General features: G+C 49.5%; 2 protein-coding genes across 3 annotated transcripts in view; one reads left to right on the plus strand and one right to left on the minus strand.

Annotated features, from left to right (window-relative positions):
- The window catches only part of LOC144732193 (CCR4-NOT transcription complex subunit 6-like), a 59600-nt gene extending 54480 nt beyond the window's left edge, over positions 1-5120 (minus strand). Inside the window, exon 1 of the mRNA XM_078613552.1 lies at positions 5000-5120. The gene's annotated coding sequence lies outside the window, so the exon portion shown is untranslated. The remainder of the gene's footprint in view (positions 1-4999) is intronic.
- An 8920-nt stretch (positions 5121-14040) lies between these two features.
- On the plus strand, positions 14041-27969 carry MRPL1 (mitochondrial ribosomal protein L1). 2 transcript variants are annotated; one of them, XM_078613555.1, is made up of 9 exons: positions 14041-14128; positions 15521-15644; positions 16682-16943; positions 18820-18903; positions 20634-20705; positions 22066-22180; positions 23736-23836; positions 24299-24380; positions 25614-27969. In XM_078613555.1, exons 1-9 carry the CDS (start codon positions 14098-14100, stop codon positions 25802-25804), a joined length of 1062 nt encoding a protein of 353 aa, XP_078469681.1. In that variant the 5' UTR covers positions 14041-14097; the 3' UTR covers positions 25805-27969. The 2 variants fall into 2 exon arrangements, with proteins under 2 accessions (XP_078469681.1, XP_078469679.1); XM_078613553.1 differs by lacking the exon at positions 14041-14128 and adding an exon at positions 14158-14530.

The following is a 27969-nucleotide window of genomic DNA, read 5'->3' on the forward strand; positions in this document are numbered from 1 at the left end:
CCCCATAAGATTATCACAAAACCACTTATTAATTCACTGGAATAGGCCTCTTTAATGCACAGTTTATGCACCTTTATACATGTTCTACAGGGTTTTTGTGTCACGTCAACCAAACAGAAAAATAATTATAAGAACTAAATTATGCCGAATTAAGTGAAAACTAAATTTGAATGTAATGTTGTTTGTGTAATTATTGGTAACTAGGCTGAGGGCATTGACCTGCATACAGTATTTGTGAATCCAGTTTAAATTACAGGTGGCTGAAAACCGGACTCGAACCCAGGCCTTCGGCAGTGCTGGCCTCGTGACCCCTGAACCATCTGACCATCTCTAGCTTTTTAGCTGAAGGTTTCTTTACAAATTCACACTCGATGAAAATGTCGTGATTAATCCACTTGCATAAATCATTACATGGAGACAGAAATTACGTGGCACATGCAAAAACACGAGATTTACACAAGCAATCTAATTTGCTCTGCTACACCAGCATGTTAAATCATTCGCTCAAATCAGATTAAGAGCTTTCTTGCCTGTCTACATGCACACTAACTACAACCAATCACTTTCAATCTCTTAAGGGGGGGAGAACAATAAACACAACAATACAAAAGTTAGTGCACTGCCTCACATGCGTAGGTGTTTATCCGTTGATGGTCCTTGTGGAAATTCCACAGTTTTATGACAGGCACAAGTCTATAGAGTCACCACCAATAAGCAGCTGCAGCAGGTGGTAACAATCCCATAGATGATGGGCTGGGTTGATAATAGCCCTCTTTTACACACGACCGATTTTTACGAGGCACCAATCACTCAAATGTTTGAGTGAATTTGCTTTATTATCCTTTTGTTTTATATACTCCTAGTGCTTTATATTCTGCCAGAAATTTGACATTTCTAATCAATTATGTCTCTACAGGTCACCTACTGTCAAATTCCCACAGTAATTCTCATTTATCAACGCAGAAGGATGATGGGCTGAGTAAACTACAAATTGAGAAACCTGTTCCTCGACACTAGCGAAAACTCCGTCATACTTGTCAGGTGGCTATGCCAACAATACAGCATTAAGTGAAGGAAATGTAGGTTAAATGGAGTTTAAATGGGCCCTTCGATATGAAATGACCTTTACGTTATTCGCCATCTGTGAATATGATAAAACTGTGTGGGCCTCACACTGACATTGATCTATGCTAAAGGTCTATTAATAAAGCTCTTATTGCGTCATCATGATACATGTCAGTGAAAGCCAAACCGGGACGTAATTTCGCTTTCAAATACAGTGTACATGTTCTGCTGCATTCAAACCCACCACTACTGCACATGGTGTGTATTTTGGTCACATTTGACTACAGCCATATAAGTATTGATGCCCTTTTGTAATTATATATCAATGATGAATGTTGCTGCACTAAACCTTTAATTTAAGATATAAAACAAATGTGACAAGATATCCATTTCAGGGACTTAGCAGAAGTGTAAATGCAAAGATTGAAAAGTATTTACCAACACCATCATAACCATTTACAAACATTGCCTTATATGCTATAAAACAATCGGTAATTGGTTGTTTTGATAAATGGTCCTCCAAAGGAGGGTCACAGCTTCATTGCATGGAATGTTAACATCTCCAGAGTATAGTTTTCTGTCAAAATGTCTCTGCCGAAACACAGGAGGAGCTGTGCTCATCTCTAAGCAATAAAAAAAATCAATATTTCTGACAGGGTTCAATGACTACATAGGACACACACTGTTGACTCACCACATATGGGAATTAATTTTACAATACTTTGGGAGTAGTTTTAATGAATGCAATAATATAGACAGTTGATAGTTATTTCACAGCTCCGCCTCGAGCCACAGCACTATTTTTTAGGTTATGGAAACTACAGATAGCAAGTTGTGGGAAAGAGGCCAGTTTCATGCGAGTCTCATCTGCCTCGCTTAAACCCGTTAACCATGGCTTCACCTATCCACTTTTGTCAAGTGCAGATAAGATACTATTATGGTTCATCACAACAGTAGTTACACCATCATCATCTCTGAACTGTTTTGGTGATATCCCCATCACACACTACTCACTGACATGGTGAGTTTGTGGTGGATAGGTAGATTACTGCACTCGTTTAACTCTCTTATCTAAACTTAGTCATACTTGAGCAACCACCATTATGTTTAGTACATTAGCATGGCGGTGGTTAAACAGTGTATCGTTACGATTATTATATTTGTTTACCTAGGAAATGTGAGACTCATGACTCGTTTTCAGGAGGGTACTACCAATTTTTTCAGTCGGGGACAATGGCTACTATTTAAAATCTCATTTGAGTAATTTCAGGGTAATTTTCTCATTTGGATCATGACACCAGCACTACAATGGCATACTCTTGCAGATGATACCACTGGATATTTAAGGCCCATGACTGCAGGTGTATTGTAAACATATGCACGTTTACAATACACCTGCAGTAATGACCAGAACGGTTGTTTGATTCAAACCTTGAACCTCTGCAATGAGCGGGTGAATGCACTACAGCTGGGCCACGTCACCACCTACATTAGTTGGATAATTATCATCTCTAACGGTCGTAAGACCACAGGACTACCTCTCACCCACATGAACACTTCAAGTCCTTGGTGTCACTTTAGCTACACACAGCTTGACCTACAAAGTGAGAGTTCTTAAATTCATCTCTAAGAACTAGTATGATTTTTTTTGGAGACAGTAATATTTTATTATCATTGTCTCTAGATATAAAGCAGACACTAGCTTTTCTAGGTAAAATTTGCTTTTATAATTAACTTTGCAGGCTTATGCAGCCTATTGTTCCAGAGTACTCAGTGGAGGGGGACAGTGTATGGTGGTGGTTAAGCAAGTTATCATCTCCATTTCAGTTTATAAATGACGACACCTCAGGCCACGACCGCTAGCCAAGTTGTCAAACATGTTTATCATTACACATTTTATAAGGTCGTGCTCATTACAGAAAAAGTGCTTGCCATAAATGAACCACAATACCTTGCCGATTTTGTGAAGGAGCATAAACCATCACACAAACTACGGTCAACCATAGAGAAAAGACTCACTGCATCGCGCTTTTCCTTCGAATATTAGGAAGCTACATGAGCTATGCACTTTAAAATTAAAAAAGTAATTTCTTTAGAGCTGCTTTTTGTTTTTAGTCCGTTGTCCTAACCCCGTGAAAGAAGTTAAACATCAATACATTTCAAAGTGGTGACACTGGTTAAAATGTTTGACTCGCAATCACAAAGGCTGAATTTTCCTCTCTGAGGCAGTTGCCAACGTAGCCTGCCATTCTCCTGGTGTAAAAAAAGTACAGTATCAATTTGTGGAAATTTAACGATGGTCATCCTGTGAAGAACAAGGACCCTGCCACAGCAAATTTGAGTTTCTAGCACTGGCTCAGTGCCATAAAAAGTGCACCGCCTTCCCTCCCCCCTCGATCATAGAGATATATTGACTTTTGTTGACTTGAGATTGCACAGCGGCCCCATCACCAGTATCACGACGGGGTGCCCCTTTCCAAATAGGGCCCCTTTTGCTCAAGCGTTTGAGATATTTACCAACGGCAAAGCAACTCCCGGGTCTTACATCACCCAAGCAGTCGTGCGATAGCGGTCTTTCTTGGGACGCGAAACAAAGAGTTGTATTCATCTGATTATGTTGATGGGGGACTATAGAATTAAAACGTGCTGGGTCAGTTTTTTTGTGTCATTTTCCTTGGCGTGCAGGCGCGAAACGAAACAATGGTTCCCTTGATATCACGCCTCTTAAAAAGGTAAGATATTGGCGTCTCGTAGACATGGAAGGCGCCAAAATTAATTATCATGAAACGAAAAGCTTATTTTGCTTGAATACGTGCTGGTTCAACGCTATTCGTGGTCATTGATGAAGGTCTCCCCACGCGGTTACCATCCCTCATCATATGCGATTTGAACAGTTTTTTTTAAACACAAGATTCTTAAATATATATCCTACACAAAACGCGGACAAACATTTACACAAGCCCCACACGTGTTCCATGAAACGCAGTGCCTTTAATTGAAAAAAACGGCGTTTGGGAGCAAGGCAACCGACTCAACGCGTCTTCCCACAAAGAGGTGGAGTCGCCTCGCCACGTGGTGCTAATCTTACCGATCCTGGAGCAACGATGATAATATACAACGACGGCAGAGCTAACCGTCAGCGGAATATAACTGAAGTACTTTACACGAGAAGGCATGCTGCTATACTTATAGCCAAAACACACCGGTTATATTGAACACGTTAGATTCAGGTACCCGAGTCTCCACGCTCAAATGAGCAACAGGGTGGCATGTAAGTCTGTGGGATGCCAAAATGTTGGATAGGTATATGAAAGTGTTGCTTATTTTATCGACCACAAATATATCATGGGTTGAGCCAACAGTGATCGGAACATGCAGGTCATTCAGGTTAGGTCACAGTGTCTCCCTTCTCAAATGAACAATGTGGGAAACCCTTCGCAACAGCAACCGAACTCAGCTCCAGCTACATAAGCCAGAGACGTTGCCAAAAACAATAATCACACAGTGGACAGCACTATTAATACTATTAATATCGGCAAACAGAATCGGGCCCAAGTTCACCCAAAAGCAGCACCACCACCAACAATGTATTATTCATCAAAGGGCGTTCATCATTTCAACACGGGGATCCAGGATGGCCTTCAGACACACGACGCCGTGCCAAGCAATCGACACCACCGTGGTCAACTGAATAAACGGCTGGGGACGACCACCACGACGGGAGACCCGCGCCTCTCTCCGTCCATCTCCTCCACCAGGCCGCAGCCTCATCCTGCGCCTCGCCTAGCCCCTATCACCTAACACAGGAGCCCAGAGCGGCGGGGGGAGGGGTGGTGGGGGGGGAGGTTGGTGGTTTCTGAGGGGGGAAAAATCGTCATGTTCTCAAAGCCATGTTGCAACCGGGGCTTCCCTGCGCGTTCCGCTGGTCCCTTACCTGCATCCACACGCAGGCGGAGGCGCGCTCCAAGCGAGCGGGAGCCGTGAGGACGCGGAGCGGCACGCAGCCTCTCGCAATATGGCGGTTGCTGTCGCTGGGCTGCGGGACTACCTGCCAGCATCCCGCACTCCGATTGGCCGAGCCCCGCGTGACGACGCGCGGCTATTGGTCGAAGGCGGGACGCGAGGCTCGGTCGCACATTGGCTGAGGCGCGCGTAAGGGGGCGGGTGATCGCTGATTGGCTGACGAGGAGGCGTATGCAAATGACCCGCCCCTTTGTAAACAAACCCCGTGGTAAACAGTGGATTGGATCGATTCGTCGATTCCGATTGATAAATTCAATAGCTGACGATACATGCGTACAATAACATGTGGGGAAACGATAATCATCGATACTTAGATTCACTTGTACTAAAACGATTAAACTATTTACCACTGAAGCAAGCGAAAAGGGCCTTCGTCATCTAGCAGTGGATTGATCAAGGCCGATGGCTCCGAAGCAAACCTTGACGCTAAATGGGAGGATGATGGCACGGACACGAGCCGATAAGAAAAGAGTCAAAATTAAGTGACTTCAAAATCTAATTAAATGTTAAGAGCGCTCGGATGGTGATAATGTACTCCAGTAGCTAATGTGTGAGCCCAGTGAGTGAGTTCAAGCTTACAGACAGTATCCATTACAGGATAGGCAATACTCTAAACAATGTCAATACATTCGGCAATAACTGCCTGACAAATGAAGAAGGCCCATTGCCCGAAACATCGCCTTTTGTATAAATATACTATTGTATAAATATATAAATATACAATAGGCGATGTTTCGGGCAATGGGCCTTCTTCATAGTAAATGTCAACGCAGTACATATCACCAAATCGTATAATTGTATGCAGACACTAAAATGATATCAGTATAGTACCACCATCAAGTGTGCAGTGATGGTGGAGATTTTAAGAACGTAACCAAATACACATGGACGTGCTATGAGGCCCATTCCCCGAAACGTCGCCTAGTTTTATTAATTTTAAAGCCGCAGTGTTATTGACGAATGGACCGATGTATTTTTTTGTTCAACTTCATGGAGAGTCCACTGCTATGCCACCATCCTTCACAATCCATGCCGTACATATCTTGTAATAAAGAATCTTCAACAATGTTGACAATCTGAAGTGATACCTACCTACTTACCTATATTGTCAACTATATGTTTGCCTATCTGCCTGCCTAAATACCTGCATACTCATTAACTACCTACCTACATACTCTGTGGATCTTTCGGTAAAGTCACAGAGGTCGAAAAATAATAGATCACGACATTTCGATCGCAACACAAGCAATCGTAATCAGGTGGGACAACCACAGCAAGACAGAACTTCTGAAGTAGGCGAGAGATCTGCCGTGGCACGAGGTTATATAGTGTAGTGTATAGTGTAGTGTATAGTAGGCCTCGGCAGTAGGGGGGGAGAGAAGGGGGGGGGGAGGAGGCGGGGCAGAAAGTGGACCCCGCAGCTGCACCCGGGTCACTGGAGTGGAGATCGGAGAGAGATGCACAGAGAGAGAGAAAAAAAGACAGAGAGTCGGAAATAACAGCTGACATAGTCAGGTAGGATGGAAACATCACAGTCAGTTAAGACTTTATCTGCTTAATAACGTCCTTCCAATGATTGCTCAGTTTGTACCCATCTTCTCAGGTGAAGTTGTGTCTGTGTTTATATATCTGGATGGCTTCATTAACAAATCTCTGATAATAGCCGGTGGGTTTGCAGAGTACCTTCGTCTTGGAAAAGTCAATTTCGTGTGAGCCCACTGCGTTAAAACAATGATCAGCAACGGCAGAGGTATTGGTCCTACCGTGTTTCAGATCTGCCTTGTGTTTGCTAACGCGGTCCGAGACATGTCGTTTCGTTTTCCCAGATGGTTGTCTTCCCATGGCTGGGGAGACAACCATCTGAGGATCCAACCAATACCATCACTTTGCCATACATAGCAGGGGTTACCAAAAAGATTTCCAAAATCCTAAACAAACACAAGATCCAGGTTCGTTTCAACACAGTACACAATCTGTGATTTGATCCCATCTGTAAAGGATGTGATTCCTGATATGCAATACCCTGGTGTCTACAAACTAAGTTGTGGCTGCGGCAGCAGTTACAGTGGGGAAACGAAACGACCTGTCTCGGACCGCGTTTGCAAACACAAGGCAGATCTGAAACACCGTAGGACCAATACCTCTGCCGTTGCTGATCATTGTTAAAACGCAATGGGCTCACACGAACTTAACTTTTCCAAGACGAAGGTACTCTGCAAACCCACCGGCTATTATCATAGATTTGTTCATGAAGCCATCCAGATATACACAGCCATCCAGATATACACATAAACACAGACACAACTTCAACCGAGAAGATGGGTACAAACTGAGCAATCATTGGAAGGACGTTATTAACCAGGTAAAGTCTTAACTGACTGTGATGTTTCCATCCTACCTGACTATGTCAGCTGTTATTTCCGACTCTCTGTGTCTTTCTCTTTCTCTCTGTGCATCTCTGTCCGATCTCTACTCCAGTGACCCGGGTGCTGCTGCGGGGTCCACTTTCTACCCCACCTCCCCCCCCCTTCTCTCTCCCCCCTACTGCGAGGCCTATATAACCTCGTGTCATGGAAGATCTCTCACCTACTTCAGCAGTTGTTTTTTGCTGTGGTTGTCCCACCTGATGACGATTGCTTGTGTTGCGATCGAAACGTCGTGATCTATTATTTTTCTACCTACGTGACTTTACCGAAAGAACCAAAGAGTATGGATTCCTGCAGTCACGAAAGCTTCAAATCTAGATTTTACCGACGTATAGTATTACCTATTTACAACTACCATACGTATCCCATAATAGGCCACATAACCCACCCCTGCTATTGCTGAATGGACAATATAAAGTAAACTATGAACTAAACTAATTTGTATATTCTTATATTCTTATAATATTTATAACATTCCTACACATTTATATTAAAAAAAGAATTCTTACCAGTTATGAAGCTCTTTTTCAGAAGCGACATGGCCACAAATCATAGCTCAACGAAGTGGCTTATCGTGCTTAAATGTAAAGCAGCCAAATACTCTAAATGTGTGTTTCTAAATGTAGAGAGAAATACCAGAGGATCCGGAGAAAAATCCACGCGACCACAAGAACATACAAACAGTAGCAGATTAATGTAGAGGGGCACATTAAAAAAGCAGTCATTGTAGCAGGACATTGATAAAACTCACGTGTTGTTTCCACCAATGAGGAAATGGATCCCACATGCTCACAAAGTCATCAGAGGACAGCTGTGCGATGAACACATTTAAATGCCCTGTTCAAATTTATCATCTCAATGTGAACTTAGCATGTCTCCTTCACACGTCGCCAGTCGTGTACGCAAATGTCATCGTTTCGTTTGCGCGTTGATTGTCGCGGTCGAGGATTGTTCAACTGAGTGGCTCCCTTTCCGTGTTGGCTTGAGAGCCAAGTGAACGGCGCGCCGAGTGGGACCGATGTGCTGAGAAGTGCCGTGTTCGTGACGAGTGTTGCCAGCAGCAATCAATGTCCCTTATGTAATCTCGCAAGAGGTCATCGAGATTTTATGACGCTCACACACCAAAAAGAAACGCGTAACCAATCGATTATCTATGGGTATGATTCAGCATTGTTTAAAAGTCGGGAAATGTCAGGGCAGTGTTGCTCATCTGCATTGGCAGCCGATCAGCCAAATGCACACATTTCACATTACCATGGCAGGGACCGGTCTCTCTATCAGACAACTGCTGTCGATTCCCATCCAAGAAGTGGTGCTCATTGTATTGACCCCGCACAAAAAAACGGGGCTGAGTTGAGTGCTCGAACCACCACCATCTGGATATCTCTGAAGACCCCCGGCGATATCAGTTAAATGCAGTGGTTTGGGAACCGAACGGATACATCGTTGTCCAGCTATCTTGTGTATTAAATGTTTTGTTATAAATATATTACAGACCAAGGAATTACACACATTAGAGACAAATGGACTGTTAAGACAACTGTGCTTCGACAGGATATGTCGATAGTTGGGATTAATTGAACGACGATGTCGTACACCTGAGATCTAGGAGACGGAGCGATGAAATCGCCTCTTGTGCAGGTGCCAGATGGATCGTCACATCGCAGGACCCGTTCGGATTGCAAGTGAAGGGGGTGTTACCCAGGATAGCTTGAGATGTCAATCGTAAATTATGTTTGCCACAGCCAGGATTCGAACTCAGCTGAGCTGGGTTCGTAGCACAGTGTGCTAACCACTACGACACCGCTGCACCCCACGTGTATATTACAATTTGCAATAACAATCACACAGAGTCATTGTTGAGCGAGAGCTGGCCCTTTATACACGCTTTGCTGTCGAATATGCTTTATTGCTCAAGTGTCTTTTTTAAAGTGGAGCTAAAATCTCGAAGTAGCGGAGGCTTTGTCTGATATAATGCTCTGTTAACTCTATATCCAGGACCTATTGTTTGTGTCGTGACATCGGGGTTGTCACTGTATGGTGCCGGCCTGGAAGGGCCGTGACGTGCGATGCATTGCCATCGCGTACACCCCGTGGTGGGTGTAGTACCAGCCCTAGCGGAGCTTAGTGAGCGCTGGGATAGCGCAGGCACGACGCATAGCGTGCAGTGCGGTCTCCCACAAGGGAAAGCGGGAGAGTGTCAGCCCAAGGACAGGGTTGCCTCGGGCCATGGCACTCTGGTTGACCCTGCAGACACGTGATCCGGAGTGTCCACAGAGAGGCCCCCAGGTGGGGGGACTAGGGGGTGATCACGTGTCCGGGGAGAGCTCTCGAGAGGGATCGAGGGGGAGCTAGAAGGCTCAAGAAGGCGGACGGGGCCAGGGGCGGAGCGGCCCCGACCCGTGGGGGGATATAAGGCGGGTCCCTGAGAGGGACCAGGGTCGCTGCATTCTACAAGCTGGAAGCTCAACAGCTACAAGCTGGAAGCTCTACGTCCTACGAGGCAACCACGTGGTCGCGAACCCGAGTGAGGGCCCCACCCTTCGTAGCAGTAACTCCTCTGTATAGGGTAGTTAGCTGGGTGGTCACCACCCTAGGCTGTATCTGGTGAAGGGGCAGTTACCCGTTTGTGTTACAAATAAAAGTGTTGCCTCTAAAAGGAACAACGTCTGCGACTCAGTTGGACTCACTACATTTGGAAAATGTCAACTTTTCATGAGCACAAACATCACCCGATGCCCAAGCAGGCTCGACAGCTGTGATTAGCGCCGTGGTGTAGCCGGCATTTGCTATTCACGCTCTGCCAGCTTTTAAACACTAACACGTGCCACTCAATACTGCAATTATTCTTTGTAATAAAATGTTAGCCTTCATTTAATGCAGTCGAGTGCCAGACTTCTTGAGCGGAATTTATGCTGAGTTCAACCACATCACAATATTACGTGCGCATGCTTAACTATGCTTACATGATCCGCTGCTGGATGAAAGCCTACCTACACCGTCGCTATCCCACAATGCGTCCCTCCCCCCCCTTGCACATGGGCCAAACTCATCGCTACATCTCTGTGGGGGTTGTCCTCTCAGGCGCGTTCTGTCCTTTGGCTGTTATTCCATCACCACTCTTGTCCGCCTGCCATAAATCATTCTCGGGATGTGTCGTGCCCAAGCTAACTTACTTCTCTCAACAGTTAATATGACGGCTTTCCTATGCCATGTCAATTGTAGATTGTTCACCACACTGATGAATGCGTGTTGATGACGGGGTGCTGGCTAAAGTAGCCACTCGAGACACCCTATTGGGTGACTTTAATGCCCGAGTGGGTCATGACGCAAACAACTGGGCCGGAGTGATTGTAAGGCATGGGCCAAATCAGCTAAAAATAACGAGTTCAAGGAAAAACATCTGCTGGACTACATAGCAGAGGTGTGGACTCGAGTCATGTGACTTGGACTCGAGTCAGACTCGAGTCATGAATTTGATGACTTGCGACTCGACTTGGACTTGCATAACAATGACTTTGTCCCACCTATGAGATGTGGACTCGAGTCATGTGACTTGGACTCGAGTCAGACTCGAGTCATGAATTTGATGACTTGCGACTCGACTTGGACTTGCATAACAATGACTTTGTCCCACCTCTGCTACATAGTGATAGAACAGCTGATGGGGGGCCATGTACTTGACACCAGGAACTACCGTGGAGCTGATCTGCCATCTGTAAGATGACAAGCTTGTCATTCTTCCACTGCGGCGGTGGACGTCCACATAGGACCATAATACAACTCACAATAGCCTGGTCTCAGCTAGCTGACGAATGTTGCAAGTGAGAATTTCATCATCGCTTGCAGCTGGGGTTGGGATCGTCCCCCCTCCTCCTGATGGCGAGGGGAAATGGGTGAGATTAGGGACTGTGGCTCATTCTGTTGCAATGGTTACATTGGGTACGCAGTCCACACCTCCCCAGAGACCATGGTTGATAAAGGTGTTCCAGCGAGTTCAGAGAAAGCGACAGGCCCACTCCCACCGTCTACAACATCCCAAGTCGGAGAATGAGGAGGCTTACCGCAGCCTTCGCTCGGAGGTAAGGAGAGCTGTGCGGCGCTGCAGAGATGAGTGTTGATAAGATGGAATCTGCCTCGGTAGCCCGCGATCACTCTTTAATTTCATCAAAAAAGTAACTTGCAAGTGCCACACCTATCACCATCTTGAAGGGACAAAAGGACGATCCGATCTCCAACCCCCAGGAACAGGTGTGCAGATTTGCAGATCATTTCTGTGAGTTCTTGGGGAAGGGGAAATCCCTCAGCTTAGATAACACCATGGGGCAAGGTGGAAACAACCATGCTGGAACTGCCGTGCCTCAATATTGGAAAAAGTAACCACCCCGTGATTGGCTGGCTGAGGTGCCATCTGTTGAGGAAGTAGGAGGGGTGATCAAAAGTATGAGACCAGAAAAATCACCGGGCAATGATAATCTCCCAAGCAAACTGCTGAGGGTGGATGGCATCTATGTGCAGACCACCCTATATGACATCATCACAACTGCCTGGATGACAGGACGGGATTCGCAGAGATTGGATGATGTCCTTGTGGTCCCCCTCTTTAAGAGGGGGGTCGTACGGATTGTAACAATTAAAAGGGCATCTCCCTCCTCAGTGTGCCAGGATATGTCCTGGCAAGGATTATTCAACATCGCCTTGCCAGGCACGCTGAGGAGAGAGAGGCTTGCATAGTCCAGGGCGGTTCTGCACAGTTGCCATATTCTCTGTATGTCTGTTACAGCAGAGGTGTAAGGCATTTTAACGGACCTACATCTCTGCTTTATTGACCTGGTAAAAGCCTATGATACCATCAGTAGGCCCAGGGCTCTGTGTTTTTCTTCGTGCTTTCGGGGTCCCTAACTCTTTGTTCAGAATCATTAAGGACCTTCATGGTGGTGGGCAGGCCCAAGTAAAGTTGCATGGCCGGGAATCAGACCCATTCACTTTTCACCTTTGGGTGCGACAGGGATATCCTCTGACTCTCACATTATTTTACATATATTTCGACCACGCAGTTTGAGAAGTTTTCCATGGCTGAACCAGAGGAATTTATATCTGGTACAGATACAATGGGAGCCTGATCGGCCCCTTAGTCACCGACGATTCTCGCGCACAATATTTTGGACGATTTTTTACCCCCCATCGTCACACGGCGTCACAAAAAGTCAGACCCCCCCTCAAATATGACGTCACAAAGCTCTGCCCCTCCCCAAAAAACATAAAACATGCTTCAAATCGCTTTAAACTATTGTCATTGTAGTGCGTATTTAATGTGTCGCTGCACTCTGATGTTGTAGGAGAAAACATTTATTAAAAAGTCTATTTAATTACGTAGAACGTGTTGTCTATATTTATTTAAAGTTGCGCATTTTGATGTGACGTCACATTTCTCACCCCCCCCTCGTCACACATCGTCACAAACGTCTGACCCCCCCCCCCCCCCCGAGGTGCATGACGTCATTTATGGACGGCCCCTAATTTCACGTGTTTACAAATCACTTCACGTAACCCCCGGGACATTGCCACGGACCCCCTCCCCTGGGTTGAGAGCCACTGCCTCTCGGCTGGCCCTCAACGCAGGCGGAGGCGCCAACCGAGTAAGTTGACGGGGTCAGTGACGCAAGGCAGTCGCGATAGAAACACGGCGACTGGGAGATGGTGGCCGCGTGGCAGCTGGCTTCGTAGAGCAGTGGTTACGCCAAGTGGAAAGAGGGTTCAAAACAGATGTACTTCTTTCGCACCGTACATAGGCAACGGCTAAATATCCGAGATGCGGATGTGCGGTCTCCACGCTCATACCTTAAAATAAAACTACTTTTGGTATCTTCATTAGGGGTAATTATTAAGCCTCCAACATCCCCCCTGTGACATCGCCGCAATGGTACAGCCCAACCCGGAGGGGGGGGGGGCCGTGACATCGCCACAATGGTACACCCCAACCCGGGGGGGGGGAGGCTCCGAGACATCGCCACAATGGTACACCCCAACCCGGGGGGGGGGGGGGGAGGCCCCGTGACATCGCCACAATGGTACACCCCAACCCGGGGGGGAGGGGGAGGCCCTGTGACATCGCCACAATGGTACACCCCAACCCGGGGGGGGGGGGGGAGGCTCCGAGACATCGCCACAATGGTACACCCCAACCCGGGGGGGGGGAGGCCCCGTGACATCGCCACAATGGTACACCCCAACCCTAGGGGTGGGGGGGATGCCCCGTGACATCGCCACAATGGTACAGCCCAACCCGGGGGAGGGGAGGCCCCGTGACATCGCCACAATGGTACACCCCAACCCGGGGGGGGGGGCCGTGACATCGCCACAATGGTACAGCCCAACCCGGGGGGGGGGCCGTGACATCGCCACAATGGTACACCCCAACCCGGGGGGGGGGCCGTGACATCGCCACAATGGTACAGCCCAACCCGGGGGGGGGGGCCGTGACATCGCCACAATGGTACAGCCCAACCCGGGGGGGAAGGGGGAACCCCGCGGAACCCCTCGCGCGTGACGTCATCGCAAAGCTTTGACGTCACGCGCCAGCATGGCGGCCTACATGCGCAACGTGATCCGAGGTCAGCAGTCCGCGTGCGGATCGCGTGAACAAAAACGAACCAACAAACAAACAGACGAACGCGAAACAAACAACACGGGCCCGCCGCCTGCTTACAGCGTCGTGCGGCAGCGTACCAAACTGTAATGCGCGATTGCCACCGTCCCGGTGACCTATGCGGTGTAGGCCTTGGGACTGCTAGCCGTGCGACACTCGCAGCTTGCAGTCCGTGCGGCAGTCCCCTGCTGGATGGAGGCCTCTTCACGCTGCGTTGAGGGGGGGGGGGTGTTATTTGACCATAAGAAAGGCGCGGCTATGCCGGGTATTTTGACGGTCCACAATAATAGCGGAGTGGCAACCAAGGAGTTGGGACGTGTCCTGGAGGACGTGCACCGAGGAGATGGAGCGATGATTTCGTGTGCAGGTGCTCGGTGGTTCGATTGCATCGCAGGATCATGAGAAGTGGCGGTAGCCACGGTGGCGAGATGTTAACTACCTCGCCCGGTATACAGGAGGTCGACGGGGTCGACACCGACGCCTGCTGCTGTGTACTTGGAGTTTGTGTGTCTCTCTCCTCGTGGTCGCGTGGATTTTTCTCCGGGTCCTCCGGTTATTTCCCCTCCACATTTCGAATGAACATCACGCGTTTAGAGTAACTGGCTGCTATGCATCTCCACATGATAAGCTACTTCGTGGAGCTATCATTTGTGGCCATATCGCTTTTGAAAATGAGCTATATAGCTTAACGGGCCTTACCTGGTAAAATAAAAAAATACCTCGCGTTTTTAACTGCTTTCTTAGCTTGAGAAGGCCTTCATCCAACGGTGGATCGATCATGGCTGGTGATTTGCATGCATATGTGCAGACTGTGTGCAATGCAGGAGCAGTGTGGCACAGTTATATGAGATCACTTCACCATTCTACCCGCGACACCTGGGTTCAATCCTTGGTCACGGTCTCCCCTCTTTTAACGATCTGAACCTGGCCTTAGGCCGTCTCCCCTAAGTCGACTGGTAAATTGGCTGCTCGGATACCCGCTGTGTTGTACTGATGTAACACGCGGGCGTCGTGTCCTGCATAATCCCAGGTACACCACGAGACATCGCCAGGAACATTGTGACGGCGATACTGACTGACTGACGGATTTTATGATCGACACCCCTTGGGAAGTGCTGCTCCCTACTGTGTGGACCAGAGGTCGCTTCAAGGGATCTTTGATGTAGCTCTGTGTTATCCGCTTCCGTGGACACTCTTCTCAACACACTTTCCCACTGTCGACAGACACACTGGGACACGCACCCCAGGCTCGTGTCGATAAGTTGATGTCAGTTTGTTATTTTGTCCGCATCTTCCTCGAAGAGCCACGTTTGCAGGGCAGCTTCGTGACCACCGTGCGTCTGTCTCCTGCGTGCAGCGCTGCAGACTGGCGGATTGCGGCTGCTGCCGCTGCAGGGGGAGCTGCTGGCGCCGTCGCGGGCTCAGGCTGCGCCGTGTCGCCTGGCTCGCACGTCCGCAGCTGCCATCACACAGGACCAAACGTAGAGTCGCACTCAACCTGTACACTCTATACGGCTAACACGTGTCTCACTGGAATTTGAGTTGTATTGCATTGCTGTAAACCCTCAATTAAGACCCAAACATGTACGTATGTATGTTGAACTTCTTTCGCGCCGTACGTAGCCAACCGTGCTAATCGGAGGTGCGGAGGAAGGACAACAATCTAAGCACAAAAAGCAGTTCTAAAGAAATTAGTTTTCAATTTAGATGATTGAAAAGTGCATAGCTCCAGTGGCTTCTGAATATCGGAAGGAAGAGCATCAACATCACACACACACATACCTCCTGGCTTTAATAATCCTCCTCGAAGACACTGGTGTAGCCATGAACCACATCAGAGCCACAGGCCGATGTGCACATCTCCGTAAATAGAAAATTAATGCCAATCCACAGTGGTAGGAATGTGGCCGTGCAACCCAAACTATGGACTACATAGTAAACCACTGTAGTCTGCGCTCATTCAAGAGAGGAATAGCAAACTACACTCTCTTGAAGCTCTCTTGTGGTGAGCTCACCTCGATGCCAGCATTTGGCTCTCCAAAATATTTCCACCATACGCAAGGATATAATTACTGTAAACAAATTCTAACACTCTTAAGGTTGGAAAATAGAAAAAGCAAATGGCATGATTAGTGGCCATCGGCCAATTGTGCTTAGCAGCCAATTTAAAATAATAAAAATGATACCGTGGAGTTTCTGTACCCCCTCCCTGTGTCGCAGTTTGTGCTCTGTACTGGGCTCTTATTGAAATATAATAATACAAAATACAAATTTTGACTATATTATTATAAGACAACAGTCGGCAATGATGATTGTACTGTACTAGTGATTCCTAAGAGGGATGAAATCCCAACCCTAACACCAACCCTATCCGTAACATAAACCACAACCCTTAACAACAACTCGAACCCACAACCCCGAATCCTAACCTCGACCACTAATCCAAACCTTGCTCCCTGCACGCACACGCACCCACGCACGCACCCACGCCTGCACGCGTCTGCTGCCGGCTCTGCAGGCAGCGCGACGCGCGGCTCAAGAAGCGCCAGGCAGAGGAGGAGGAGAAGCGCGTGCGGCGGCGGAACAAGCGTGAGCTGTGGGGCGCGGGGCGCAGCTCGTTGCCCGTGGACGACGTCTTCCTGCTGCGCATGTACGCGCGTCCCCGGCAGGACGCGCGTGCCGCCCTCGCTGCGCTGCGCCGCTACGCGCTGCTCGACTACGCGGACCCCGCGCAGGGCGTGCACGTGCGCCTGGGGCTGAACCTCTCCCTTGACAAGAACGTAGGTGGCGGCGGCGTGCGTGTGGTGTGGTGTGAGTGCGACGGCAGTATTGGTGACTCGGTGATGGTGATGCCGATCGATGGGCATGCGCGAGACTGGTGACGGCGATGTTGAGGGGTGTGTGTGAGACAGAGATGGTGCTGGTGGTGAGTAATGCTGATGGGCGTGGTGGGGTGTGAAATTGCCGTGTGTCACGGTGACCATGCCGTGTGTGACTGTGACGGTGCCATCAGTGGCGTCACTCAGTGCGGTAACTCACGGTGTCACCCCCCCATGGACCTCCTCCCGTACCAGACCACACAGAATCCTTAGTCATGTGTTTTGTACTAATGTTACTCGTAAATCGTAATTCCCGTATATCACTGAATGCAATGGAAATAGTAGTGACATAAACAACTAGCAAAATAAAAATTACACCTTTAAATTACAATATCATACGTACAGCCTAAATGTATTTACTTTTACATGTTTCAGGTGGTTAAAGTGAAAATTCAGTAAGAAACTAAAAAAAACGTAACATTTAAGAACATTATGGGACCTCCTTTGCCAACTTTTAAGGATTACATTAAAATCAGATATATATTTGTAAGACAGTGATGGGAGCCAAGACCAAAATAAAATGAATTTAAGATTTAATATTTCTAAACATGTATCAAGAAACATAGCATTTCCCCCCACTTCGTGTTTTAAATTGTCAATTTCTCTATTTAGTTATCAAAGAGTTATATCATCAATAATTGTTCTACATGTAAGTTTATTATCAATTTTAATCATAGAATAATATGTGATATAGTTGTAAATTGCTTAAATGTAATATTTCTTAGCTTATATGAATACTAGCAAAAAATGTGTTTTGTAAAAGCTTTCTACATTGAATTACAACATTATTAGTTACAACATTATTAGTAACCGAGCAGAAGCCTTTTTAGATTTTTCTCCTTTTCCTTTAATTACTGTTTCATTATCAAAAACGTTATTGATATAGGTTCACAAATACTAATTACCACAATATTGTAGCTAAAACTCAAGAAAATTTGACAAAATCAGCGACTATAAAAACACGAGCAGCAACTAAAACAACAGCACGTGCTGTTGTTTTAGCGTCACTGTAATTTGGGTAACAATGACAGCTCTGACCGGAGTGCATTAGAAGGTTAAAAAAGTAAATTAGCACAGAGTTTTAGCCTTGTAGGTATATTGATACAGTACATGTAAGCTGGGCTTACGAAATATATTTTTGCTATTATAACTAACTACTGAGATGTTTTTATAAAAAATAATACATTTTTACTGAAACACTGCGCAAAGATGTTCTAGACAGTCATTTTGTTGTCACCCCCTCTGATGGTGTCACCCGGTGCGGTCCGCACGCCACTGGGTGCCGTGTGTGATGGTGACAGTTTCGTGTGACATTGATGATGTCGTGTGTGACTGACGGTGCTGTGTGTGATGGTGACTGTACCGTGTGTGATGGGGACGGTGCCGTATGTGACATTGATAATGTCGTGTGTGATGGTAACTACCGTGTGTGAAGGTGCCGTGTATAAAGGTGACGTGTGAAGGTGCCGTGTATAAAGGTGACGTGTGTGATGGTGCCGTGTGTGACGGTGCCATGTGTGATGGTGCCGTGTGTGACGGTGACGGTGCCGTGTGTCACGGTGACGGGGTTGTGTGTGTCGGTGGCGGTGTTGTGTGTGTCGGTGGCGGTGTTGTGCGTGATGGTGCCGTGTGTGACGGTGACGGTGCCGTGTGTCACGGTGACGGTGTTGTGTGTGCCGGTGTTGTGCGTGATGGTGCCGTGTGTGACGGTGACGGTGCCGTGTGTCACGGTGACGGTGTTGTGTGTGACGGTGCCGTGTGTCTGTGCCTCGCACAGAAAAAAGTGGAGGCGTTCCGGAGCTACTTCCAGTACCCGAACCCCCTCGTTGCTCCTCCCAATGGCGTTCTCGTCTTCACGTCGGTACGTATTGAAGAGGCCCTCACTCGCTTGCAACTCTGCGATGACGATCGTCGTGATTGTGATGAGATAGTGATGCCGAGGGACGTGCGTGAGACAGATGATGATCGATGGTGGTGGTGAGGCAGTCATGCTGTTGGGCATGGTGGAGCGTGTAATTGCGCGAGAGACGGTGATGATGGTGACGTGACGATAGCGAGGTAGTGATGGTGATAGTGAGATGGTGGTGAGTGTGGTGGAGCACCTTATCTTATTGTACGTCGATTTATATCGCGCCTTAATCCAAGGAACTTTACAACGACAAATATAAAATTGTACATTAGATGATAGTGGTTAAAATAAGGAGTGAGGTTGTTATTAAAAGTAGTGGTGTAGTTATGGTGACAGGAGAACACTAGATAGGGTTTGGGATAGTGATCGTGATAGGAGTAGTGATAGGGGTAGTGATAGGAGTTGGGCTAGGCCTGGTCGTAGTTGGTGGGCCAGGCAGGGAGTAGCAGGAGGATGGGCTAGGGGAGAAGAGACGGGGGTTTTTTCAAGGGGAGGAGCGGAAGCTGCAGGTTGTTGTGATGGTGAAGATGGTTGTTGTTGTGATGGTGAAGATGGTTGTTGTGATGGTGAAGCTGCAGGTTGTTGTTGTGATGGTGAAGATGGTTGTTGTTGTGATGGTGAAGATGGTTGTTGTGATGGTGAAGCTGCAGGTTGTTGTTGTTGCGATGGTGAAGATGGTTGTTGTGATGGTGAAGATGGTTGTTGTTGTTGTGATGGTGAAGATGGTTGTTGTGTGTTTGCGATGGTGAAGATGCAGGTTGTTGTGATGGTGAAGATGCAGGTTGTTGTTGTGATGGTGAAGATGGTTGTTGTGATGGTGAAGATGGTTGTTGTGATGGTGAAGATGGTTGCTCCGTGTGCTGCAGTGGGAGTTGGTGAAGGGGAGCGAGAAGGGAGACGGAGCGAGACTGGGCGCAGCAGGGCGAGGGAGGCACAGGGAGGGACGGTGGAGATTGGGAGCATCGAGGGCGGGATGGGACAGAGCAGTCGAGAGACGAGAGAAGCGAGATCTGGTGGTGGGGCAAGGCCGTGGAGGGAGTAATGGACTCGAGTGATGAATTTAAACGGACAGCGATAAGTAGACAGGGGGACAGTGGAATTTGTACCAAGTAGAGCAGAAGTGTGGCAATCGTGCGGGGAGGTTAAAAATGATCCGGGCCGAGGCGTTTTGTGTCTGCTGTTGGAGAGGAGTGAAGGCGTGGGCAGGAAGGCCGAGAAGAAGAGAGGTGCAGGAGTCAAGCTGAGTGCAAACGAAGGGCGCGAGCCGGGAGTTTAGCGGCAGAGAGTGAGACGAGAGCATGGATGTTGCGAACATTGAATAGTGGTGGGCGTGGGAAGTGGCAGAGGTGTGGTTGGAGAGGGAGGCGTAGAAGATGACCCCGAGGTTGCGAGCAAAGGAGGCAGGAGGAGTGGGGGAGAATGGAGGAAGTGAGATGGTAGGACAGGGCGGAGGGGAGCGGGAAGAAGGGAGGAAAAGGTTTACAGTTTTAGAAGGATTGATGGAGAGGTAGTGACGTGACATCCATAATTGGACGGTGGTTAAAGAGTTGGAAATGTGGGAGCCAAGGTCAAGGGGTAAAGGCAGGAAAGGCGGCGGTGATGGCTCTGCTCCGAGTTTCGCAGCGCAAGTCGCGCTTCCGTGGCCGTGGGATTCACCTTCCTGTCTCCGCGTGTCCGAGCAGACGCCCGAGGAGACCCAGACGGCCCTGCAACACGGGGCGAGGCTGGCCGGCGGAGACGAGCTCGTGCAGCAGGTGTGAGGGGGCGGGGGGCGCGGGAGGTGGAGGTGGGGGGGGCTCTGTCCCGTCCGATGCCACCCTTGACACGGGCGTCGGGCAGGGCCGGTGCATGCGTCAGGCCGGCCACAGAGGAGGCTCATCTCCCTCGGTTGTGAAACGTGTGTTATGAATTAAATAATTATTATAATCATAATCTTTAATTCAACTGTAAGAATCTGACAAGCTATGAAGCTCTTTCTCACAGATAAACTAAAACTATTTTGTATTTTACCAGGCAAGGTCCACTGAGCTGTGTAGCTCTTTTCAGAAGTGACCTGGCCACAGATGATGGGTCAATAAAGCGGCTGATGTCACGTGGACATTTATAGCAGCCAAATACTCTTAAACACATGTTTCTAAATGTGGAGGGAAAACTGGAGGACCTGGAGAAAAATCCACGCGACCACGGAGAGAGAGAGAGACACGCAAACTCCAAATTTTCCACTAAGCGTCACGATTGGGATCGAACCCACGACCTCCTGTATACCAGGCGAGGTCATTAGCATCTCTCCACCATGGCTCCCGAGTAGGGGTGGGTCAGAAAGTTACAGCAACAAACAATACAAAAACCGATAGGAGTGCAAATTATAGGAAAGCTAAGCAAGTCGCTAAATATGAATGAAAATGAATAAAATATATTCATTGTCTTTGTGCTGTTCGCCTTTAGGCGTCCTCTGGTCTGACACTGTTTTTGTTTGCATGTTCACCACAAGTACGTGTGGTTAATGCGGTGACAGGATTCTTTGCAAAAGGATTCTGTTTGGTGTTTTCACATCTTAACACAACAACTGTTTTATTGCCAGAAAGGGTCAAACCTATTCTTATATTTTGATACTGGCAAGAAAGGTCCCATATAAAAATAAATAGTTAATAGTTTTTAATAGTTTATAGTTTTCTTTCGCACCGTGCGTAGCCAACGGGGCTAATTGGGGATGCGCTGTTCACACCAAGCTGGCTCTGAGCAGTGCTGCCCGGATGCTGTTCACATACCGGCACAATGTTCGCCCCATGTCTGTTTCGTGTCTCTGTAACTTCATCGCCATTGAGGTGTGATCGGTCTAAAAGATAATTTGCCCGAGCCAACTTACGTTACGGGGAATTTCTTATTTAAAATTGACTTATTTTCCCCCGGTATTTTCAATTTGCTCGTATCGACAGTTGTGTTGGCTCCGATTTATATTTGATTGAGTGCCGAATTCGGTTTAATTCGCTCGGCTTTTATCATTTTGGGGAACCAGGTCACGCTTGGAGAATGAGACTCATCCTGGTCTCTTTACTTCTCCCAGCGGGGTAAACAAAATCAACTCGAAAACTGTAAACTCGCGCCCCCTCCCAGGTGCTGCAGGACCAGGTGGACCAGGTGAGCTTCTACGTGAGCGTCCCCGGCGCGCTGCCCAAGCTCGTGCCGCTCAGGAACGTTCTCCGCAACAACTTCCCCAGGGCCAGGAACGGTGCGTCCACGGTGAAGCGTCCACGATGATATGTCCGCGGTAAAACCCACGCGGTGAAGTGTCCGTGGTGAAACATCCACGGTGAAATGTCTGCGGTGAAACCCACGCGGTGAAACCCACGCGGTGAAACGTCTGTGGTGAAGCGTCCGCGGTGAAACGTCCGTGGTGAAATGTCCGTGGTGAAGCGTCCATAGTGAAATGTCCGCGGTTAAACATTTGTGGTGAAGCGTCCGCGGTTAAACGTCCGCGGTGAAAACGCCCGTGGTGAAACGTTGACATCGTTCCATCAGTCAGGTGAACTTTACATTTTTTAAAGCAGCTGTCTTAAAACCAAGACCCCTGTACATGAATTATTCTCTTCCATGAAAACTTTTAACACCATGCAGTTAAAGTTGTAAGTCGATTCAGGCTTTCCTTTGTAAATGCCAGACTAAAGAGGTCACGCTTTACAACTCTGGATGGCCAGGCCAGTCCCTTGTCCGACGGGGAAGGGAATTCCACAGGATGGGAGCCGCGTAATGCGCAGGCCCCAGATTGGTTGTAGTCACACCCAGGGGACGTCGCAGAGTGAAGCGGTCATGAGGGGGCAGTAGGGGGGGGGGGGGTCCCTGGTCCTCCAAAAAGACAAACGCAAAGACCCCGTATAGCCTGACCAGACTGTTGGGGCAAGTGCTGCTAGCGAGCACCTCTGAAGGCCGTCACAGCACACGAGGGCAGTGGGTGGCCAGCACCACGCCCGCCCGGCCTTTTTTGTTTCCCGAGTGGCGATGTTTACACATCGCACCAGGTACCCATTTGAGTCGACCTAGGGAAGGCCCCAGGACCGGTTCAGATAATCGTCACTGGTGTTCGCCGGCAATTAAACTCGGGTCCCCGGGTTCGTAGCGCGCTACGCTAACCGCTGCACCACCGCTCTCCTGGTCCTTCAAGGGCTTTATAGGTCACGCTGGCAGCCAGTGCAGTCCTCGGAGCCACAGGAGCTATAGGACCGGTCCTGAATGTACCGGTAACTATCATGGCAGTCTGGCCGAGTAGTACCACTCGCGTCACAATCGTAAGATTGCGGGTTCAAATTCCCGTGTATTTTAATACGTTTCCATTATCGTAATCATGGTCCTCGTACCAGCACTCGTAATGCATTGACGGATCTGTTTTGTGTCCTCCTGCTTTCATCTCGAGAATCTAAAACCAACTATGGGTCCCTCTGTATACAGCCATGGTGGTGGTGGTTGTGTGTATACCTTTTAGACAGGGAGAAAGAACGCACACCTTCGACATAGACGCCGCTGTCGCCAGGCCGAATACATTCCCCCCTCCAGTACGCGATCAGTGTGGCTAAGACGCTCGCGGTGACGGGCGAATGTGCTTGTTTTTTACCGGCTGTTGCGAAGTGGCAGGCCTCGTGCGGCGACGGCCACGCCGAGCGAAGGGTCGCGAGCCGCAGGGTTCCCCACGCCGCTTCGGCATCGTCGGCGGGCCCAGCGCGGTTCCGGCGTCGGTGCCTCGTCGCTACGTCCCCTGGCTCACGCTGTCCGCCCTCCCCCACCCCGAGCAGGCTCCGTGGCGGCGGACATCCCCAAGATGCTGGAGTACTTCACGACGTGCCACGAGTACAGCGTGCTGCCCAACGGCAGCTGCGTCACGCGCATCGGCACGGTAAATCAATAACAACATCGGCACTGTAAACAACAACAACATCGGCACTGTAAACAACAGTAACAACATCAGCACGGTAAATAACAACAACGGCACTGTAAACAATAATAGCAACATCGGCACAGGTAAACAATGTGATTCAATTTGCGTAGCAAATGCAATCACGTCTCCGATCGATTTGATCGTCAGCAACAGCACGAGCAGCAGCCGTGGTCAATCCACCGCTGCATGAAGGCCTCCCCAAAGCCTCTCACGAGCTTGCACCCCCTGCCGATGCCATGGGGTTGGTCCAGAGCTGGGGGCCGTGGTCGAGGTGTGTCGGTCATGAGGGGGGCAGGGCGGGAGGGATTGGACCATACTTCACCACGCTGGTCATTGCCAGGCATTGATGAAAGGGAGGTCGATTTGTCTCGCCTGTCTCTCCGTCCCTCTCTATGTGGCTCCCCCCCCCCCACCCCGCAGATGGACATGACGGACGAGCAGCTGCTGGTGAACCTGGAGACGCTGCTCGCCGACGTGTGCTCGCGCCGCACCGCCAGCTCTGGTATGACGCCGCGTCCCCGCTCGTGCACAGAGAGGCCCGTAGACTCGCACGGAGACCCATCGGTCGAGAGGCCTGTAGACTTACATGGAGACCCATAGGTTTAGAGGCCTGTAGACTTACATGGAGACCCATAGGTTTAGAGGCCTGTAGACTTACATGGAGACCCATAGGTTTAGAGGCCTGTAGACTTACATGGAGACCCATAGGATTAGAGGCCTGTAGACTTACACGGAGACTCATAGGTTCACAGAGTCCCCGCGACTCACACAGATATCCATAGATTTGCAAAACAGACATTATTTTGTATGGTGTTTGAAAAAAGCAGCAGGCTACAATTGTATTTTTAATGTTGTGGGCCATTCCACAGCATCCAGGGTGATAGCTGAGTGGAGTCCACTTGCTCCACAAGATTGCGCTCGTTGTAATGGGGCAGTCGTGATTAGTGCCTGGTGGTTTGTACCTCACCGCATCGGTGGAGTCCCCTGATCGTTCCATCGATGGAGGAAAATATCCCACACACCTACTTCCTCCATCACGTGCCGTTGTCGTTGGGAGCTGTCCCCCACTCACTAGCGGAGCCAGTGGGGGGGGTGGGGTGGCACGTGCCCCCCCAATGATCCGATCGAAATTAGGGATTTCGATCGGATCATTGGGGTTTATTAGTAATAAATCGGCATTTTGCGACCCCCACTGCCACTGTGTAGCATATTACTGTGTGCCAGGGTCTCTATGAGATGATAGGACAATAGTCTGAGGCCATAATTGGCAATAAGTAACGGCAAAGCAGTTATAAGTGACTCACAGAATTGTGCGCAGTTGCGTATACAGCACACGACTTCACCTTCAGCGGGCGCGATGCCGATCACACACGGCTTGAATTGGACCCTCGATCGATGGCTGCGCCATCGCCGCACACGCGTCGAATAAAAAGCAAGGGACAAGTCCTTACTCACAACTCCTCTATCATTTCTCATTGCTGGAGGGGTTGCCCCCCTACCTGAAAATCCTGCATTGCCCCCACTGTCGTCGGGGCTGCAGAGAGAACCCGGGGCCGCTCCTTGGTCGGGTCTTCACTCGCCGACCTCTCTCTCTATAAAATGCGCCCAGCTCTTCCCGTGCGGCGTCTTGAGACGGCGGCCGCGTTTGGGTCGCCGCTGCGTGGCTCCGCGTTTGTCTTCCCGCGAGCCGTACCCACCGAGGACTCCCGGCTGTGCGCGCGTCTCTCGCGAGCAGGCGGCTTCGTGACGGACGCCCACATCAACACGGCCACCAGCGAGGAGCTGCCCTTCCACTTCGAGCCGTTCCTGCCGCCGCCGCCCAAATCCAAGAGAGAGGCCAAGCAGCGGGCGCCGACAGCGCCGGTGGCGCCGGCAGCGCTGGCAGCGCCGGCAGAGGAGGCCGCCACCGCCAACGCGAAGGAGTGACGCGGAGCGGCGTCCGCTTCCCAGGCTGCTGCAGCTGCTCTTCCACTCCGAGCCAACCGACTTCACGGCTCTCGCGTCGCTCGCGGCATCGCAACAATCCACACGCGCACACGCGCCCCTTCCCGAGATTCGGTGGACCATCGCGGCCCAGCGTCACAGTTCCACGGAGGGTTTCCGTGACCCTGCGGGAGCGTGTAAACCCCTTTCGTGACTCTGTGGCTTCTAATAACCAATCACGTCGTCGTCGTCATCCTGTGTCTACTGCTGGATGAAGGTCTGCTCAGACCGTCGCCATCGCTCGCGGTCTCGCGATGTCACAATTCATTTAGCTTCTGTGCACTCGTGATAACCTAAACAAATTTATTTTTTACCAGGTAAGGCCCACTGAGCTATGTAGCTCCTTTTTCAGAAGCGACCTTATAGCTCAACAAAGTGGCTTGTAACGTGGACATTTATAGCAGGCAAATACTCTTTCTATGTATGTATGTTAAACTTCTTTTGCTCCGTACATAAACAACGGCGTTAATCGGCGAGGAGCGAGTTCAACGCATGTTGATTATTAATGTAGAGGAATAAACCGGATGACCCGGAGAAAAATCTACGGGGAGAACACGCAAACTCCAAATATACAGGCATTAGCATCAAACCCACGACCTCCTGTGTACCAGGCGAGGGAGTTAACATCTCACCACCGCGGCGCCTCATTGCACACGAGCCGACCTCATCGCTTCCATCTCCATGGTGGTCGTTCCTCTCGGGCGAGTTTTCTTCCGTTGGCTGCCATTCCATGGTTAGTCTCGACCACCGGCCACCATCGTCATCGTCATCCTCTCCTGTGACGCGTCCTGCGCAAGCCTCTTAATTGCTCTTGATGCCTCTTGATGCTTGCATCTCGAGCGTGAGAATCGACGCGAGTCGATGGCTCGCCGTCACGTTGCCGACTGGGCATTCTGATCGGGCCTCCTCTGACGACGGTACTGCGTGCGTGTTCACGGTGACCGACCCTCGCCCAGTGAACAAGGGAGATGGGTTCGGCGCTCAACGCTTTGACCGCTGCGACCGTGGTCACCGCACAGTTTAATCGCTGTTCGCCGGTGCGGGAAGTTAAACCGCCGATTGCCGCGCGCCCTTCGCAGCGAAGCTTTACAAGGTCCCACGAATTCGTCTCGAAGCAGAGTCGGCCATTGTGTGCAGCCGTCACAGTCCCAACGTTCGAACAAAAAACGACACTGCAAGTTACTGGCCGACTCTGCTTTGAATTAATTTCACTGTGAAGCGAAGGGTGCGTAATATTCCGCGGTCTTACTTCCCTCACTTGGCGGTCGGAGATTAAACTGTGCGTTTAATACGGTTGCTTAGTTTGTTGTCCTTTCCCCGTGCCTCCGACTAGCACGGTTGGCTACATACGATGCCAAAGAAGTTCGACGTACATACAGACTGAGTTGAGAAGCGAGTGGCAGATTGTCGGCCTCGATTGCGACAACTTGGCAGGACCCTCCTGAAAAAGTGCCTCGAGACTCGGGCTTTTCCTGGCTGAACAAGCGTCGTTATAATAATGAAGTGGGTCCTGCAGAATGACCGCTTCCCAATTTGCGAGGCAACCACGAGGACCGGTTTCGGCTGCGCTGAAAAATGCGGCATCCGGCCTGCGGAAGGAGACGCGAGTTCCCGGAGAAAAGCAACCGGCGAGAGAGGGGGGGGGGAGAGTCCTCGTCGTGTACGCGACCGGCGCTGGCCGTTGTCGTGGACTCCGTCTGATGCGACCGTTGCCCTCCAGGGGTCGCGTCGTTCGTTCCCGTTGCGTCGTTAAAGCTCCTCTTGTGTTCACGTCCATTAAGTGAACGTCTATGGAGTCGATCTCACTTTTTATCATTGTCAAGGGCAACGGAATTCTATATTTGTCTCCCGTGTAAAATCATCAACCTCGCACAAGGGGGCGCCACGGTGGCGAGAAGTTAACTCCCACGCCTGCTGTTAAAGGAGGTTGTGGGTTCGATCACGAGTTCACGACCCTGAACCCTGCTGCTGTATATTTGGAGTTTGGGTGTCTCTCCCCGTGGCCGCGTGGATTTTTCTCCGGGTCCTCCGGTTTTTCCCTCCACATGCAGAATCAACATGACCAGTTGAGAGTGTTTGGCTGCAATAAATGCCCACGTGATAAGCCA

The sequence above is a fragment of the Lampetra planeri genome, chromosome 41 (genome assembly GCF_965212315.1).
Source record: "Lampetra planeri chromosome 41, kcLamPlan1.2.h2, whole genome shotgun sequence".
Lineage (NCBI taxonomy): Eukaryota > Metazoa > Chordata > Hyperoartia > Petromyzontiformes > Petromyzontidae > Lampetra > Lampetra planeri.